Here is a 21,299-nt window from a genome sequence, read left to right as displayed (position 1 = left end):
TACGTCACATGGCGGCGACCCGCCCCGCTGAGCAGCCCGCATTTGTCCGGTTAAACATTGTTATCGCATCCTCAAAGATAGCACCAGGCCCACGAGTCCCTCCCCAAACAGACAAAAAAAACTTGGACATAATGTACGTCACGCCCAACACAAATAGTGACGATAATGACATGGCATCCGACGCGACCACGCAAACCGACCAGCCCAAAGAACGCCTGTAAAAAATTTTTTTTTGAAAATAAGGTCGCCAAGACTTACACAAAAATAAAGACTGCCGGCATTAATCAAAGCAACGTACGAGGTTGGCCCATTCACTTCGCAAACAATAAAAGTTAGCACGTGTCTCTGAAACTAAATTAGCTACCTTCCCCGTCACTTAACTACCACCAACCACGCAGTTATTATACCTCCTCTCCCGCCTGCAGCATTGATTCAGAACTGTGGTCGAAGCACTCGGCCAATAAGAGCATGCTCTGTTGCGCGGGTGGTCGCATGTTGGATCATGCCTGACTTAGTTAGTATTGATTTTTCCTACGTGGTTTACCGTCTCCGCTTCGAAAGCAATGCCGCCCCCCCCTCCCCCCCCCCCCCGTATGTTGTGCCCTCCTTTATTTACTTTTCCACGCTAACCAGACTAAAATAAAATGTGGAGGGAAAAAAAGATAAAAATATAATATCTGTTTAGGACATAACTTCTCATTCCGGCTCGCGTAATATAGCTCTCTCGTTGTTTCATTTCATCTGCTGTTTTGTTTCTTGTAGGAATGAACGACCCACCTGGTGTGGGGGCAAGCACAGAATACAAATCAGCTTTCTTTTCCACGCGATGTTTAGTGTCGGCCAAAAATAATAGCCGACAATATTGGAGTGCCCAAAGAATGTGTTCAAACAGTATTAAATTATACACAGCTTCAAGGGGAATTACGGGGTGGGATATACACACACAGTGATATTAGTGACTGATATAAATTTATTAATAGTTCAATATTTGTTAAGTAAAAACATTTTTGAGCGAATCTTTTAATACTCGCCAGCGATGTAACGTCTAACCTCAGTAACAAGCTAACTCATGTGTTCCCATGTTGTTCGCGTTGCAAATAAACTTATAATACGAAACTCGGACATGAAATTTAACGTAGAATTAATTTTAACAATGCCAAGCGTTTTATAAATTAACTGATAAATAAAATAATCGCTTTTCAAATACCAATATTTCTGTACGCGAATCCCGCACATACTTTCTGCGCCCGTCGCTAGAATTCGCTGCCTGAATCGTAAACGTTGCTTGCCACCATCAAACGCAGATAGGAATTATCAGCACGAAACAACCGTCAATTTTAAACTATGTATTAGAAACAGCTCCGATAATATCCCGGCTTTGGTCCTGATTATCGACGAGGGATTTTACTAAACTAATACCCATCTTGTTAAAAATTCACTAATCAGTTATTACTTTAAAGTTTCCGCACACATAAGAACTATCCTTTTATTACATTACTAGAATATTAACCTAACAATTTTTAAAGCACATATTATAACACTAAGAATGTGTTTGTATATTTGTTTTGTTGTTTTTTTTTCTTTCCTTAAAACAGTTAAAATCAGTCTGTAGATACTTCCTACGAACAAACAACCTATTGAGTTGATTCAATATTATATTAGATTTAAAAAGTAAAAAAAAAAATCCTGTGACTGAGATTTGAACCACGCCCCTTGAGGTTACCAAGCACGCGCTCTACCACGGTGCTACTAAACCTCTTAGAAATTTATTAAGGTAAATATGTATTATAATCATTGTAATGCCAATTTCCTTAGGTATTTTAAAACTTGAGATTACTTTTTACTACACCTATTTTAATTCAACCAAATATATTCCAGGGTGGTTTCACTTTCATAAAATTTCATTTGGCACACCAATATTAAGTCCCCTAATATTTACGAAAGTGACCATAAACGGGTTTATGTTGCTGCACGTAGGTCCGTCATCAGCTCTTTGGCCGATCGGCAACACACGGTTCCGAACGATCGTAATCGAAAGGTACTGAAATTGCTATTCTAAGCGCGGTATCGTTACGAGGCCTAACTATCTCGGCAAAGTTCGGGTTACGATTTCCCCCTCTACAATTTTTCTGGCAGCGAAGATGAGATTTGAAAAATGCAACATAACAACAAAAAAACACTTCACATTTCTAACAAATTTATAAATAAAAACACAGAGTTTATAAGACAATATACTTTCCACATGTTTCAAGGTTGATAAAAGTATTTATAAAAATCTTAAGTAATTTTAAAAGTGCTCGAGCAAGCGAAAAATGTTTATTTCTTAAATTATTTTTACGGGATAATTGAAGTGAAATGTTTAGAGTTGTTTGCACGTGGTCGGTCATTGTATTATTGAAATAATGGCTGCTCGGCGATCTCCTGTGAGTGAGAGGCAAATTAAAATGTTGCTTTATTTTATGAAGGAGCACCCCGAATTCTTGCGGAGAAAATTTTCATCGAATTCCACGACTGCAACAAAATACACACGCTGAGTTATTGTTGAAATTTTTGATATCTGAAACAGGCGAATAATTTATGAATAGGTATTTTGAAAGTTGGGTTGTTCTTCAATTTACTTGCATAAAATCTTCGTTATAATATTGTTATTATAGAAAGAACGTCTTTACATTCCCACTTAGTTATTATGTATCTGGATCACTACTTACATTATGTAATTTTTCAATTTCTTTGATTGGATATAAGTCGCTTCCATATGAAGAAATACTTTCGTGTTTTTGGGGCGTTATTCAAGTAGCCTAACAGTCACGAGATGGCAGGGCTTGCGTAAGTGCGAGGCAGTAGCGCGCAGCGGCCGGTAGGACTACAACAACACTTTATCGGAATTAAGTTTCGCGTCCACTACCGTTTCCTGAGTGGTAAAAGTAATTACTGAAGATATTTGTACATGTATTATGGATCAATATTTTATACATAATAGTCCTACTCGCCGCAGCGCGCGCTACTGCCTCGCACTCCCGCAAGCCCTGCTGCCCTCTCGTGACTGTTAGGTCAACTACTTAACTCCCCAAAATCATACATATTCAATGCTACTGGGAAAACATTTCATTTTACAAAATATTAAACACAATTGACACCTACGTAAAATATCATAAAAATAGATCATGCCCAAAAATGTACTATTTTCGACAATGTTTAACTATTTGTGTACACATAAATCGTGCATCCGCCATGATTTCAACTGGCTGCTAATTCCCGATCGGCAAAGGTTTTTCGACAGCAATTTTATACTCGAAACATGCCGATCGTTGGCTTCCGAGAATCGAAAGGTTCCAAGTTGATGAAAGTAACTTAGAATACCAAATTTTAGAAAGCTTCCGATAATCGTGGCATCACGATCGGGAACTCTTTTCCGAGAAACTTAGAATAAACCCCCTGGTCTGAATGCGTTCAAACGTTACCTCAGAGAACACGCGCCAATCCGCTAAACGAATGGGACTTTGACGATCTACATAATCGATCTAAACACTAACTCTCAGTTCTTTAAAATGCGCTACAAATGCGCTACAAACGGGCTGTTTGGCCATACGGGAGGTCGTGGGTTCGATCCCTGCCGTCTGCACTGGGGGTGGTTTGCACCCTCTACCCCAGCGTTCGTGTGTGCATTTAAAGCTGACTGCAATTCAAACACGTGCACACTTTAGTACCACACGTACAGCTATAATTAATCATCACAGGTGCGTACATTTTACTTATACGTCTCCTGGGGCCATTCAATGAAATGCCTAGTTCGTACCAACTGTCGGGAAATGAAGAATAAAATCTAAAATAAAAAATTAAACGCCAAAAAAAAAAATTTTTAATACGTTCACATCCGTAATATTGTTGAGAAAATCACTAAGCTAACTATATATGGCTGAAAAGTTTTCCAGCATGTTTAACCTGAATGGCATTGGCTGCAAAGCAACTCACAATAATGATGAATAGCGGACATCCGGTTCCTGGTCGTTGGCGCGCAAGGTTACAATGTATGTATGTGATTTGTTCAGAGAGGACTGGCAAATAGAGGCGCAAATCTGTATGATTCGCAGGGAGGAAGAGTGGAAGAGAGGAAGAGAGAAAGAGAGAAAGAGAGCAAGAGAGAAAGAGAGAAAGAGAGTAAGAGGGGAAGAGAGTCAGAGGGGAAGAGAGTCAGAGGGGAAGAGAGTCAGAGGGAAAGAGAGTCAGAGGGAAATAGAGGAAGAGGAAAAGGGAAGAAGGGGGGAAGGGGTGAAATGGTTTTTCGCGTAAGATTAACCGAAACACGTCATTTCTGGATCGGGTGCTCCTTATTTTAAACAATATTTAACTTTTTACATGCGTTATATAAGGGACCTTTTAATTCCAGGGGGCCTGCCCCTTCCCCCCCCCCCCCCAAAGCCAACCCCTCACAGTTCAAAATTCAACATTATGGAGAAATAATAACAGTTTTTAATAAACCAATAAAGTTAGGTCTTAAGTTTGGCATTAGCTGGTAAACTGTTTTCGTCTCAAAGACAAAACGTTAGCTTTTAGAAAGTATGTATGTACACGGACGCGTTTAAAATGCAGTATTACCTAGTTCAGAAGCGATTCCTTACGCATTTAGAATGAATTTGCGTTTTCTTTACAAAAGCGATCGCTAACATTCCCGGACCAACTCCTAGGCTCCTGGCGTGCAAGGGCGAGGTCCCTATCTGAGCTTGTATCAATCTGATCCTTGCTCTGCTCGCCTCTGAATTAGCCACGAGTTACAATGTTCCTATACAGATTGCAGACTAGAGGTTCAACAAGAAAAAAATTGGTTGCAAACATGCTGCGATTCAGGGTTTAAAAGTACTTCTCAAGGCTGGAGTTGGAGTTGTACAACTGGTTTGCTGCAGATAATGGAGAAATGGAGATAATGAAGAAAGTATTTAAAACGGATCATTGAGCTGAGCGTCTGCATTATGTTGATTTGAAAAATAAACTCTCTTAGAAATGATGGGAGGTAATAACACGTAATAAAATAGTAATGGAAAATAAAAATGTTACACCCAATTATTTCAATGAAATAATTTTAAACACAGCGACAAGTTTTGATGTGGATGTAGAACTTTGATTAAACATTATCCAGAACCTTACTCGGTGTTTTGTCTTAAATGGTTCTCTATCGATGGCAATATTTAAAAAAAAATCAATATTATGGTTTTATTTGACCTTACCAGCAGTTACACAATAAATGCTTACTTTTCTTTCTTTTTCTTTTCGATGAACATCCCCTAGCACACGCAATTCATCATAATAATAAAAGTAAATAATTTTATATACGAAAATATGCGACAAATATTTCATATCTTGAACGCTTTACCATCTGGAGCTTCCATTTGCGTCAATGATTTCTAGACGACTGTGAATCCGGGCGAAATCGGTGATGAGTAGCCGACCTCCTCTTGTGACAGAGCAGTATAGAGCAAGTGAAGCACTTTGTTGCGAGATTGATACTACATGGCTTGATAATATTAGACATTATGACGAAAAAATTTCAATGCCAAACACCAATTATTTCACAGGACAAACTATTCGTAGCAGTCTGTCCCTATTAATAACAAGGAATTCCATAAAATTATGTGATATGTTTAACACAGCAAATATCTTTACGTTTAAATTATATAAAAATGAATAAAATTAGTTTAAAACAACTCATATTTTAATTAACACTTATTAGAAATAAATAACGACTATCAGATTATGCTCTTGATAAAATTCAACAGAAAAATACTTTCCTATAATTCTCATTCCAAATTTTTATTTACAAAACACAGAGTCCCAGACACACTTTTAAAAAAATTTCATTACATAGAATAGTTGAGTATTAAACATTTTGTTTTTTGCTCCATGGCGTAGATCTGGCCACAGAACACACCGAAACGACGACAGCGCTAATGGCAGAAACCGTGCAAAGGAAAGAGAGAGTAAATGCCCATTTAAATGCAAACTGCAATGCAAGTGTGAGACGCGCCAGATAAACCGAGGCAGGTTCCCGAGTTGTATACAGACTAATTAGCTAGCATTAAAATGGGTTTTAAGGAGCCCTTAAAGAATTTCTACCTTGTAAAAAATATTGTTTACCTTGCAGTACACAATAATATTATATATTATATATAAAACAGGCGTTACACATTCAGCATTCGGAAACACTAGCCAATAGCACGCGCGAAACATTACTTGTTGCCCGGGTCAGAAAAAAATCCACGCAAAAGCACTGTCTCTATACGTCTGGAATAAAACGTTTGGTAAGGAGTTTTACGGTAAAATTCAAGGACTTTTAAGGGGCTCTCGGGCAATAAAAAGCAAATTAAGAATTTTTAAAGGATATTAAGGAGGTGTACGAACTCTGAAGTGCTCGCAATTATGTTTCTACCTCAAGGCAGTTTCGAAAATGCTTTGTATGTAAATAACGACGAATTCCTCGCCGTATACAAGCTTCATAGGAGGTGACTTCTGTGGTCTGTCCTTGTAGAGTAAATGTTGGTATGTCTACGGGTAAACAAAGTTTACGGTAAGACATAGACCTAGCATTAAATGTTTTACATAACCCATAACATAGAGTGTATTGATAGTTTTATTTAAATTGCAGTCATTCCCAAAAATAAATTCAACACTACACACAAACTATTGGTAGCCACTGAAAGAAATTCCAATAAGTTATATAATATGATTTAAAAAAGCCAAATTTTGAATACTAAACGACCGAAAATTACGTCCAGTAAACTGTTGAAACCAAGATGGAGGCGTGCAGTTTCGTAACCAACAGTTGAAGCGAATATGCTCCGTGTCACCGTCCTCGCTATAGACGACGGCAGAGGGGTCTCTCTGCCGCCTAGGAAGGTCTCGATGAACCATCGCTGCAAAGTGGAGACGCGGGGAGACCAGTTTCACTCCAGGTATACTGCATGTACCTGCAGCTGCCGGTGCGTGTGACATTTCACTCGGTTATGGACTTCTGCAGCTGCCGGTGCGTGTGGCATTTCACTCGGTTATGGACTTCTGCAGCTGCCGGTGCGTGTGGCATTTCACTCGGTTATGGACTTCTGCAGCTGCCGGTGCGTGTGGCATTTCACTCGGTTATGGACTTCTGCAGCTGCCGGTGCGTGTGGCATTTCACTCGGTTATGGACTTCTGCAGCTGCCGGTGCGTGTGACATTTCACTCGGTTATGGACTTCTGCAGCTGTCGGTGCGTGTGACATTTCACTCGGTTATGGACTTTCTCACAGGCGCGTTACTTGTTGTCTACGGGCAGCAGGCGCTTCATTTTCTTTTCAAATTCATAGAATATTTTAGTAACTGACGAAAACCAACAACTTAAGCTTGGTGACATTTGTATATTTATGTGTTTGATATAAAAACATTTTTAACTTCACGTATGACATAAATGTTTCTACAGTAATAAAGTTAATTTTGTTATGTTTTATATATATTATAAATAATATTTATATATTACATCTTTTATGTTTTATAAACTCAACAGCTAAAAAATGTTCACTAACAGTCAAACGTCTAAATAAAAAAATGAATTTTATTAGAGAGTTAAACCTGTACGATGTATTATCAATAAAATGTACTGCATTGCAATAAAATACCGAATAAAAATATACAGGCTTGAGTTACGTCCTTCTAGCTTGGTCCCTGCACGTTGTACGGCGGTCAACCACTTCCGCTCGCGGGGTTCAACCGCAGTAGCCCGTGCATGCGGTGAGAGGCGAGCATGGAGTGTACAAGGAAAACTCGGGTCTACTCGGGTTCCATGAGAAATGTACACGAGTGTACGAATGAATTAAAGTTGAACGTGTCGATAACCTCGGGATCATTAAAAACGACAAGGGATGATGCGACAAAGAGTCGACTATTGACCCTTCTTATTCGTATCGATAAATTTGTTCTTCTATACGAGTAGCCGAGATATGTTTACAGCATTATTTTCAAAACGTTTTACTCGCGTACGAAACTTCTACGCACGATTGCATCTGTAGATAAAGTAAAGAAGGGTGTAGGTATATATTTTATTCCTACACGTACACAGTGAGTTTGAATTCGACAGACAAACTTTGGCAGCTATCTTCATCCTAGGCTGGTGGCATACGACTTTGACAACATGTTTATGTAAATAATAGAGAAATTATTTAAGAAGGAACAATGAACGTCTGAATTACTTTCTAACTGAACGAAGTTCTGGAACCAACGCGAATTTTGTCGCAGTAGTACAATAATTTCAGTGAAATAATTGAGAGTAACGCCTTTATTTCCCACATATGTTTGTGACGTGTTACTACCACCCATTATATAAATGAAATAATTATACTATAGCGACAAATATTACGGTGGTTGTAGAACATCTTTAGAATCTAAGAGTTCCATCTTAAATACTTTATTATTTGCAATTGAAATGTTGTTCAGCTACAACTTAGATGATGCATACTTAGTATTAGGAAGCACTTTGGGCTATGAGTCGTATTAGATGTTTTCAACTATTGTAATGTATGCTTTAAACCTTTTTTTTTCATGAACCTGTAGGAATTAAGAAACCATATTTCAGGGTACATTTAGGGACGTCAATAGTACTTGAAAAACACATTCTCAGTTTTTATTTACTTTTCGTTACCCGAAGCCACGACGTCCGATGCTGGCATAGTAATGTGAGCTATAAACCATTATTCATTCACAAACTAGTAGGAATTAAGAAACCATCCCTCAGGGTAAATTTAGGGACGTGTGTAGTGTGTTAAAAACGTGTTTTTCGACTTTTTTCTTTCCGTTTTTAAAAGTCACGACGTCCGATAATTACCCACTAATAACGTGGTAGTATAAAAATTTGCTTTGATATTAAGATGGTTTAAAATAAATTCAAACGAACTTGATAATAAGAAAGTTTAGAATTTTTTTTTTAATTTCAACCCATGTTTTATGGTAATAATTGGTTTCATCAAAAATTGTTTCAGACAAAGTTTTAGATAAAGTTTAGGATTCATCAATAAAATATAACGTATGTATTAAAAATTTTAAATATTGGAAAATATAAATATTGTTACGATTTATAATGTGGGGAGAACTGGGTCGTAAGTGATAGCCTAATTAGATTTTATTACAGTTTTGTCGAGACAGTTAAAAAACAACAAGAATAGATTCGATAGTGTACCGGGTAGGACAGATTTGTTTATTTTCTCAATACAACCTCAGGTTTTTTCGACCCCTTAACAAAATGTTTTGTACTATCAAAAATTGTTTCAGACAAAAGTTTTAGATAAAAATTATAAGTTCACAAACAATATAACGTATTCGATTGTGTTCATACATAGGGAGCTACATGGAAGGGGGGGGGGGGGGAAACTCTTGTTTTTTCTACCCCTTTCAGTTATGGTTGGTTATATAGAAAATTATTGCAGCAGAAATTTTTAGATAACATTTATACGATTTACAAACAATTTGAATGTATTTAATAGTGTGCATATTTAGGGAGTTATGATTTTTTTTTTGGTCTTTCAACCCCTGTCATTTTCCACTCCTTACAGTAATGAATTCAATGTTGTGCCTACAAAGGGAGATTTGATTTTTTTTGTCCTCCAACCCTCTTTTATTCTTACCCCTTGCAGTAATGGTTGGTCATATCAAAAACAATGGTTCGTCTTATCAAAAATAGCTTCAGTCAAAAGTTTTGGATAAAAATTATAAGAATAATACAAAATTTACACGAATTCAATGTCGTGCCTACGAAGGGAGTTATGATTTTTTTTTGTCCCCCAACCCTTGTTTTATTTAACCCCTTGCAGTTATAAATGGTCATATACAAAACTTATTCAGAGTAAATATGTTGAAATTACTCCTACGAGTTATAGTACGTTCAAACGGATGTGATAGTTTCCATATTATGGGAGTTACGATTTTTCTGTTATTCAAAAAACCTTCCCCATTTCTACCCCACTGGTCGTATATTGCCCATTAATGAACTGGACCGATATTTTCCACTACTAGATTTTATGTATGGGTTTGGAAATCTTCTGTGGGTCAAACTTCGAAATGATATATTACTAGCTGAACGACCCGGCTTCGCACGGCTATACTAATGGAAAAAATTTAAGCCACATCTCCCATTTACAGTAATGGTAAATATAAAAAAAATCAGTGAAAATTTATTACAATGCTGTATAATGTACCGGAGAGAAAATCAATAGCACCGATGGTTTCCCGACTCGTGCACGCAACGTACAACTAACTGATGTACCCGTACTTCGTTACGGCAGTCTACAGGCAGATCACTCTTGCGCCGCTCATTATACATGCCCCTCCTTGTGGGTACGCCACTGCCACGCGATGCCCGTTGCCATGGAGACGCAGAAGGCATGAACAATGCAAAATCCTGTTCTCATGCAGACAAAGTACCCACTGTTGCCTGGTTTTAACCACCCATGGGATCTAATTTTCGGAAAATGTCATCCTGCGTTAATATAAGGAACATTACTGTGAAGTTTCAAGTCTGTAAAATATATATAATTGAAAAAAAAAGGGCAATTTTTGATATTTAAAGTACCCGCAATATTTCAACGGTGATGAGGACTGCACTAACAATGAAATAGTCGTTGCCATAGAGACGAATGAAGCATCAACAAAGCAACAGCCGTTGCCATGGTGATTTCCAACTAAAACTGGAAATTTTGATATATTACGCCCCCGAAACTCCCCTTGGGATCGGATTTCCGCAGAATCCGTTCTTAGTGAGCGTCTACATCACAAAATGAGTAACTATGCTAAATTTCAAGTCAATCGGGTGTATAGTTTTAGAGATCTCGTGATGAGTGAGTCAGTGAGTGGTATTTCGCTTATTTATAGATTATAGCTATTTGACTGTGTTTCAAGTTAAAACACGGTTGTTTGTATCCTTGCGTTTAATTAATGAAAAGTAAAATCAGATACGGAATATTAAGGGTTCACGAATTTATAATTAAAAATATAAAGCGGTTTTAAGACTACAAAATATTAAAAAATCACTGATACAGTTTTGTATTTAAGATATTGGTCAATACCTATGTTTTACAGGTTTTTAAGACAGCTTTTCAACTACCCAAGTATTCCATTATTTTCCAGATTTCCCTTGTCAGCGTGAACAAGTGTTCAAACTATATTTTAAGTATATATATATATTTTTTACAATTTATGTAATAAAACGTAGTTAATTCAACGAATCCGGCACTAGCGGGACCACGGCCATGCCGCAATTGCGATTTTCCGGATTATCGGAAGTCGAAGTTTCCACGAGAATACCAAAGAAATGTTAATATACAGTAAAAAGGTGATTAATACGCATTACAAAGAGCTGCTTTGTACAAGAAAAGATGAGCGTTGGTCTTCTTTAAAATATCGTTTCGCATAGTCACCCGTGAAATGTTTCCTACCAGAAAATATTAAACACTGTACTGAAATGAAATGATAAAATCAGAGCGAACTAAAAACTCCGACAGCGCAGTAATGCGACCTGACAACCAATCATAACCCAGCGACTGATTGGTGCCAGATAAAGGAGTACTCCTGGCGCTAGACTGCGGTGTGAAAGACCTTCCCTGTAACCATGAGATGTGAGACACAGGTGCAACGTGCCTACCTGAGAGGAGTGCGGCTGCTCCACCACGTATCGCTTGGACGGCTTGACGCCGTTCGCGACGGGCCGCTTGTGCAGCACGAACTTGCTCCTCTTGCGGCCGCGGTCTCCGGGCGGCAGGAAGCCATTGTACCTGCAACACGGAACACACGCGCTCGCTCACACTCCGTCCGCCGTCACCCTGCGCTGTTACACTCCGTCCACCGTCACCCTGCGCTGCTACACTCAGTCCGCCGTCACCCTGCAGTGCTACACTCCGTCCGCCGTCACCCTGCGCTGCACTGCACACCGTCCCAGCACACGTGCAGTTCAGCCTTCAGCTCGGACTTCCTGGCTCCTCCCATCACAACTCCGCTTGAGAGGCGCCACTATGGGAACTCTCGCAGTCAAACCGTCCCACAAACTACCGGCCAGCAGCTCCTGACAGGCCTAGCTGCGCGTGTATCGGGCCCCTTAGGCTGGTGCCTGGACCCAGTCACGAGTACCTTTCAGCTATTACTATCAGTAACTTTATCGAAAATCATTAACATCAGCCATCACCCTGAAAACATTAAAATAAAATTAAAATAATTAAAACTAAATTCACGAATAACAGTTGCAGCAATTAAAATGCATATTTAAAATCGCAATACAGCTTAGTGCCTAAAATAACTCACACGCACGCGAACGAACTAAAAATTATTTTCTGTGAACCAGGTGAGATGGATATTACATTGTATTTTTTTTTCCTTTGTTAAGATTTGTTTCCAGTATGCTGGTGTTCCACTATGCACGTTAAAGGTAAGGACGACGAGACCAGGTACAGTGGATACAATACCGGACAGCAATACACTTAACGACATAGGCGAGAGTGTGACTACAAAAATATATTAGAAATAAATTGTTAAATTATTTATTAAAGTATATGGCGTCAAAATTGTTTTCCTATCAAGAAATTTCACCCACTGAAGATTTATTTGTCCCATAAATGTGTAAGTTTTTATATAGGTATGTTGGTAACATGTGCATTAAATAGATGTGCCATCTATCGGACAGACGTAACAACGCTAGGATTTCACAAGAAACATCAGTGGGCTACGAACTACGTGCCTCACACACCGAGAAACCTTGGCCACTGACCCTCACGCTCGTGCGACGATGGCATCATCGCACGGAGCACACTGCGCGAAGCAACGTGACACACCCGCGAGAAGCTCCTCAGTTTCTGACTAGCGCAATGTGGTTGGCTCGAACACAGCACATTTCATGAAATATCAACTTAAAACGCACAGCGAACTCGATCGCGCAGGACTTGGACTTAACATGCAATCGAGACTGGTCCCAAACAGTGCATTTATCTAATATATGGAAATTTTCTAATCGACTGAGTATTTCCTCAACAAATGCAAATATATATATATATATATATATATATATATATATATATATATATATATATATATATTGCACCTGTTCCAAATTATAGCACTTTAATAAAACGAATTCATATTTTAACTGCTTTTTTAATTGAAATAAAACACTTTACATTGTTTCAAAAATGTTAAGATTACCTGGAACGTACAATAATATGAATAACATGCAATATAAACATGAAATAATGTTCACTACGGCTTAGAAATATTCTGACACAAACTCGAAAAATTTCACTTAAAGCTTTCTTGAGGATACGCAACCCTACTACATTAAAATACAGTTTAGATAAATAATTAGGTAGTCACATTTTTATGGAACATTACGGTGCCTATACATATGAGCCGAACCGTTCGTTGAAATGATTTTTTCAACTGATTTTTTCAACGAACTTCCAACGATCCATACGAAATAAAAGTACCAACCACGAACCACTAGCATTCATTTGTCAGCCACCGGTCGGTGTACTCAAATCATGTATTCGCATGAGGAAAAAACACATGATAATTGTTGCAACGAAGTTAACATTAATTCACACTGTCTCAAAAAGATATCTGTCCCTAGAAGAGAGTGAAGTTGGCCATCGCTGATAAGACAAGAGCCCCGAGGTTCACGAGAAGAGAAGAGAAGAGGAAAAACAAACGAACTGCACACGACGCTGTTCCAATGAAATCTGAGAACGCCTTAGTGTTCGTCAGAAAATAGGACAGGAGGCAGTTTGTGAGCAGTTCATTCGGCGCTACAAACCCCGTCCCAGGAATAAGAACCAGCGGCTCGCAAATGCATAAGCAGCCTTTATGCAACTCTCAGGGCTTAGGGCGGTATTCCATGACGTTCGGGTGAGATAGCGAATAAGCACTGCCTTGTTGGGATACAAACGTAACCTAACTCACGGGGCATGGTCTAGAACGTGTCAAGACCGTATCCCAGTAGATCAGATCGGCAGCCGTTTTAATAAATGGTACCCTGCGCGAGGCTAGTAACTCTTTCCAACGCATTCTAGCGGACGTTTGGCAACCATCGAAACAAATGTAATTGCAAAAATCTTAAAGATAGTAGCTCATCTAACAAAAATGGAACCGCCTTTATAATTTTCTCAAGTACTTTAAAATTGCGATTATTCTTGTTATTGCCATAGAAATTAACAAAATGTACTACAGGATAGTATAGATAAATAAGGTTTCATTTGGCAAACCCAATATGTTTGGTACGTTCCCCGAAGTTCACGAAATTGATATTCTAGACGAAATCAACTAAGTGGGCTCTGCACATGCGCGGAATTTGGGCAACGGATAGGTCACAGATAGGACATCGAAATCCGTACCCTTAAAATAAGGGACTAGCCGAGTCCTATCGTGCACTAGAAATACAGTTAGGATACACGTGTAGCATATTCAACACCTAAACCATTATTTTTGTGACTTCGAATACCGGCTTTAGAGCCGGCAACGTATTATTAGAAAGTGTACAAGAACAAGAACAAGAACGTGAGGTCATCACAGAGTGGAGAGTTCAGTTTGAAAGAAATACGGATAAGAAGGAGAAAGGAGAGGAAGCGAATCACCTTGGTTATAAACACAGAATACACGCACGTGTCCGGCGAGTTCAACACAGCACACAGAACCTACCGGCGCTCCATTTCAAAGACGACACCTACGCAACGGCCAAGCCGAAGCATTACTTTGGGCCCGCTGCAAGGTCGTAGCTTCTAATTCCGTCTCCCCGTCCCCGTAAACATGGACGCGAGAGCAGGTTTTATTTAGCACCCGCGCCATTCGGTCAGGCGTCCTAAAAGCCTTCATTAATCAATTTACACCTTGTTTATGCATGGGCCAGGCACCAGCGGGTCCATTTTGCCAAAAGCATAAAACCCACAGACCTGGAAAAAAAACCGCAAGTACCGCAGATTAACTGGCACAGGCGGCAAAAAATAACACAAACAATGGCATCGACAGGTTATGAAAATAAATGAAACTGGGCCAGCATTAAAACAGGAAACTAAATGTAGTGGTAAGGAAGCTAATAGGAAATACAACCTAACATCCCTGTACATAAAAAAAATTTGATGGCTTTTATTGTTAAAATGTTAACTCATGCGATTGAAGTCAGAAATATTTAAACTAGTTTTATTTTGGCAACAGCAAGGAAATCCACAGAAAGAGTACAGAAATTGTGTATAGAAACGTAGTAGGTTAGTGTATTAGAAAATATAAAAAAATTCATTATTACAAAATATTCGTGGGTATGGTTATTTTCAAGCGCTGTGGAAGTAAAAAACACATTTAGACTTAGTTGATTAGTTTTCTACTTCAATTCAAAATGTAATCACTAAAAAGAATTAAGAAGCACGATTTTCTTTTCTCCACAGAAACGTAATTTCTTTTGCGTGAGCGAGGGATTTGTCAACAACGAAGTGTAACCTTGGCTGGCGCGAGGTGTCTTCTTCACCCGCCTGCCTCTTCCCCCGGACATTCTATTCCTTCACACACCATTCTTCCCCCTTCCTTCGACTGACCAGCAGCGGGCGTCTTTAGTAACGCCCATGGAGCTAATATACAGTAATACATCTGGAGAGGACAAGGGAAGGCTAGCAGAGGATGCGAGGTGAAGCCAGGTATCGGCGTTTGTTCCCTGCTTCCTACGCTGGAAGAAAACGAAAACGAGCCAAACTTGTCTCGCGCGGCCGTAAAATCCTCCAAACTAAACTCGCAACAGCTCCGAAACTATCAAAACAATCAAACTGAAAATTTTACTGGATTATCTGTAAACATTCTTCCCCACACCGCTTTAATCTTTTTTTCGAAACATGAATACTTTCATTTTTAAAAATTAAATACCTATTTACTGCCAAATGTTTTTGTGAATACGCAGAGTAAATTTCAACATCGAGGAAAAATTTTTGTTTGCAACTATAGGTGGGGGACACCTGCGTATGAAATTAGGAAGAAGCTTCAAATTTTATTTATATACCACTCTTGACGCATTCAACCCCATACTTTTATTTTTACTGAGAGTTGAAGTGGGAATAATGTTTCAGTGGGTAACACTACCGACATATGTCTTCGTAACGCACTTCTTTTTGTTATTATACTTCTCAAATTTTATAATTTCATACACAACGTTTATAAAAAACGAATTTTTACTTACTTCATTTAATCTATTACAAATCTCTTGTAATATACGTGTATTAGTAGAAGTTAGAAGTCTTTTCAATATCATGTTAATGTTCCAGTCTAGTTACTCAACCAACGTAACATGCAAACCTTAGCTTAACACTGGTAGAGAATTGTTTGTAATAACTGTAATGCTATGCATATACTGACAATGTAAGAAACTTTCAATTTTATTAATTGTTTGCATAATAATTAATAATTTTAAAAAATCATAGAATAGGCCTTTATAGACTGAAAACCTTTCACGTAGTTTCAAGTAGCGTACATAAAAGTTTTTAAATATATATATAATTACCAAATATTGTTGAATATATTTAACATTTTTATACATGTTACAACACACATATAATAACAAGCCTATATCTATATATATAAAAGAAAGACGTGTTAGTTACACTATTTATAACTCAAGAACGGCTGAACCGATTTGGCTGAAAATTGGTAGGAAGGTAGCTTAGAACCAGGAAACGGACATAGGATACTTTTTATCCTGTTCCCGGGGGGGGGGAAATAATAGTTAAAAAAAACTAAAAAACACGCTTTATATAGAAAACCAAACTAAAAAATAGAAAATCAAGAAAGTAGGTATATTGTTCACAATAATCATAACCCACTCTCACTTTTCATTTAGTTAAATGTCACTTTTCATTTAATTAAATGTCACAATATTTAGTAGGCTTTGTTTATATCGCACCAAAGACAAACTGAAAGAAAAGAGTTCGCACATGGGCGAAATGGTTTTCTTTACAATGTGCTAACTCTTTTCTTTCAGTTTGTCTTCGGCGCGATATCTTAAACAAAGCCTACTTAATATTGTGAAATTATATAAATTGACGAAAATCTTATTTTGCAAATTTAATAATGGAATAATCTTATCAAATTAGTGTATTGTCATCGGTCCTCGATAAATCTACAAAGTTTGAATGAAACCTGGCCGTTTAAAGTGGGTCAAAATCGCACCCAAAGTAATCTGTTACAAACATACAAACAAACAAACATACAGGTGAAGCTAATATAAAGCGTGTAAAAAAAGTGGTATAACAAAACGCAACTGAAAGCAAAAATAAAAATTTATCAGTCAAAACATCAGTCTAGCCGTTCATTTGTTAAAAATGGTATAGCAAAACGCAACTGACATGGAATAACAAAACACAACTGACAGCTAAACGTAATGTTGTCTATGGTTGAGTATGGTTGAAAATTTGACAATGTAAAATTTTTATGTTGACCGGTTGATGTGCACTTAACTGAACATGGAAAGATATACGCAATGACTCGAGATGTTTTGGAGGCGCAATGATTTTACTGTCTGGCGATTTCCGTCAAACACTGCCAGTAATTCAAAGATAAACTGCTGCCGACGAAATAAACGTTTGCCTCAAATCATCGAATCTATGGCGCTATGTGAAGAAACTTCAGCTGACAATAAACATGAGAGTTGCATTGCTGAACGATACATCTGCTGAAGATTTCTCTGAGCAGTTGCTAACTATCGGTAATGGTCGAGTACCTATCGATGAATCGAGCGGATTGATTTCATTTCCTCCGAATTTCTGTAACTTTGTCTCATCGAAAGACGAACCCATCAACAAAGTATTCCCAAACATCATTACTAACCACAAAAAAAAATATTGGTTGAGTGAGTGAGCAATTTTGGCAGCTAATAATAAAGATGTAGATGACTTAAACTACATAATTCAGAATGAGATCATTGGTACACTGCATTCATTCAAATCTATTGACTGTGTAACAAATGAAGATGATGCCATCAAATATACAATTGAATTTTTAAACTCCTTGGATGTGCCTGGCTTACCACCGCAAAATTTACGACTAAAGGTTGGCTCCGTAGTAATCATGCTTCGAAACATAAACCAACCAGAACTGTGCAACGGAACGCGTTTGGTGGTAAGTAAATTGATGAAAAATGTGATTTACGCGACGATACTGAAAGGAAAATTTGAATGTGAGGAAGTTCTCATTCCGAGGATTCCGATGATCCCAACCGATATGCCGTTTGAGTTTAAACGACTTCAATTTCCGATCCGTCTTGCATTCGCCATGACCATTAACAAATCACAAGGCCAATCCTTGAAAGTTTGTGGTCTGAATCTATAAAATCCATGTTTTTCCCATGGTCAATTATATGTGGCATGTTCACGGTTCGGAAGACTATCTGCGTTATTTGTTCTTGCGCCTGATAATAAAACAAAAAATGTCGTCTATCATAAGGTGCTTCAATGAAGAGCGCAACCCATGCACCAAAATACATGGCCAATAAAGAATCATTAAAATACTTGACTTTTTTATTTATATTTATTATCTTAATAAAAAATGTAATTTAATAAAATCCAAAATCTGCTCATTTATTGCCTCTAAGGCGGAACAAAGTTCGTCGGGTCAGCTAGTAGGCTATAAAAAGACAGACGCCAAATTTTAGCATTTTGTATTTCTTTTCTCTGTGTGAATAAAATAACAGTTCTTAACGTAGTTGCTAATACATACTGTACTATATTTCTTAAAAAAATACGAAAACCCCTGACATCGTCACCATAACAATGATAAATTTGCAAAATAATTAAGGCACGTCTTTTAATGCTACGAAGCACACTTTTAAGAGAAATGTTTTAAACTTATGTTGGGATTTATCTAATATCTTAAAAGCATTGTGAAACCGTTCCTTTGAGGGAAACCTTAATATACCGAACACCATATCATCCTTTAATCGAGTTAGATTTTCGCTTCTTAAGACCCATTTGTCTTCAAAATGCACTGTACACAATGCATGGTTCGGAGACGCAGTCCAATTTTTCCGCTTTGTCGCTTTTTCCCAGATCTGTCGTTGATCGTCACGTTTTGGAAATCTATGAAAAAAGTAAAGAATTATACTTACAACTGAAACAACTTCTCTTTGTTAAATAGTTTTCTTAGGTTTTTCGAAAAGTTCGAAGATTAGTTACTTCTGTTTAAAAATTTTGCCACTTTTTTCTGATGCTTCAAAAGTTTTGGGAATTAATTTAGTTAACAAATGAAAAAAAAAATCTTTAATACATGTGAAAAGCAACGCCATCCGGCTTGGAATTCCATCGATTTGTACAGCCATATGCGCTACAGGAAATCACCATTGTAGCCGCACACCAGCGCCACTCAAACCTCAAGGACAAGTGGGCTGGGGCTGCGTTTGCAGTAGAAATACGCTCTCTTCCTCTTTCTTTTCAACCCTTCTTCGCAACCGGCTGGCTTCGCTCTCGCCCTACACATGTCCACTCCAGATCTTCTTACATGCTCCTTGGTAACGCCTGACTAAGTAGTTGTGAAAAGTGTCAACCTCAGCGCCACGTCGCGGGGATGGACATTCTTCCCGGCAAAGAAGTTTTACACACGGTGCTAAAACTATCACTCCTGTGTACGTGTTTTGAGTCAGATCGAGTCAAAACCACTTTCATTGAAATTCATTTGTTAAATATCTTCTAAAATAGACCAGCAATGAACCATGAAAATTTTCAAAACAACAATTAAATTTTAACAACTAAAATATATATATTTTTTATCTGTTTCTTGGTTCGACTATTTATGTGTACAATCAATACGTGAACTAAACTCACGATTAACATTCTTTAAGTTTTCTTATTTTACTGGAGGTTTGATAAGAAAACAAATATATTTACAAGGGCATAACTTAGTAAAACAATTATTTAAAAAATAACTACTGTATATTTTTCACTTAAAAAGAAGAATCAAAATAATGTATACTGTTAAATTAGTGTCGTAATATTGTCCATGCACAAATCGCCTTAAACGGTGAAATGGTTCGATTATGCCTGCTCGCCAACCCGATCTTCACAGGCGATTATAACGCCTCCTAGCGCCACGTTGATTTTTCTTTTGTAAGTACTTTTATTGAAGGGCTATTTATAAAATTTTAACCAGTACCTCCCTTTCATTTGTTGCTGTCACCAATATTTACAACGGATATTCACTTTTCATGGGTATAAAAAGACGCGCAAGTATTCGTAATTATCGTCAATTGCACTACAGTACAGTAGGTAACTGCTCCCTGATGATGGCGACTGCAATGTCGACCTAAACGTCGGTGAATTATTCGCCATGGACACGGCTACAACCCAGAAGCCAAGCTACTTTACCAACTAGTTAAATTTTTAACAAATAGCCCGTAAGTAAAAATGACGGGAAAAGGAAAGATCAACGTGCGTGTGAGACCGGGCCTAAATGTGTGCCGTGGCTGGAAGAACTTCTGTTCCCGTGTCTGCTAGAACCTACCACACAAAGCACGGTATGTGCATGTGTGCAAGAACCACGCCAGATACCGCGTAACACTCAACCAATATCGCCGCAAGAAACACTCACAATTTTACCAGCGAAGGCACCGTCCCGTGCAAAAAGGCTACGCATTCTTCCGTTATATGTTTACTTTATTCTTTCTTCGCTTGATACAAGGCCGCCTGTATACTAAACATTATACGATGGAAAAATAACAACGCCCTGTGATGCATTAAATAAATGTTGGCAATTGTAAGAATGAAAAAAAAATGTAATAATTTATATTAGCTTTGATAATCACAGCCCCACTTGCATTATAATAATATCCGAGTGTGGGCCTAAACATTTTATATATGCAGTGCTTTGCAAATTTCAACAATAACATTTTAATTCACAGGGCAATCACCCTTTTTTAAGACAAGTATTTCAATACAATGTTTATACCTCAAAATTTAGGGGTTTAAAGCCACAAACATGGCATAGTGCAAAATGTTATTTTGTAAGCACTTAACGGTTGAGGCGCTGTAACTGGCACGTAGAGGCGAAGAGGTATGGGATACTCGGGCCAGCGTCGCCCTTAGAGCTCCAAGCTGTTTTACCGTCAATTTACGAAACGCGTTGGTTACAAATTATTCATAAAGATCTTCGTAAAGTTGCAAGTACTATATTTTCTTAATTTGACCATAAACTTCTTAGTGTATTCAGTCTGGAGGAAAGTCATTCCTTCCACGTGTTTACAATAGAGGTGTAAAAGTAACGAAAAAAAGCGTACCCGTATGTATTCGTT

General features: G+C 38.0%; 1 protein-coding gene across 2 annotated transcripts in view; it reads right to left on the bottom strand.

Annotated features, from left to right (window-relative positions):
* LOC134535810 (protein pellino) overlaps positions 1-21,299 on the bottom strand; it is a 298,764-nt gene that overhangs the window by 99,549 nt on the left and 177,916 nt on the right. For both annotated transcript variants that reach the window (XM_063375094.1, XM_063375095.1), the window contains exon 3: positions 11,652-11,781. In XM_063375094.1, the coding sequence (XP_063231164.1) occupies positions 11,652-11,781 (130 nt within the window). The remainder of the gene's footprint in view (positions 1-11,651; positions 11,782-21,299) is intronic.

The sequence above is a fragment of the Bacillus rossius genome, chromosome 10 (genome assembly GCF_032445375.1).
Source record: "Bacillus rossius redtenbacheri isolate Brsri chromosome 10, Brsri_v3, whole genome shotgun sequence".
Lineage (NCBI taxonomy): Eukaryota > Metazoa > Arthropoda > Insecta > Phasmatodea > Bacillidae > Bacillus > Bacillus rossius.
This window is presented reverse-complemented; position numbering and strand designations above follow the sequence as displayed.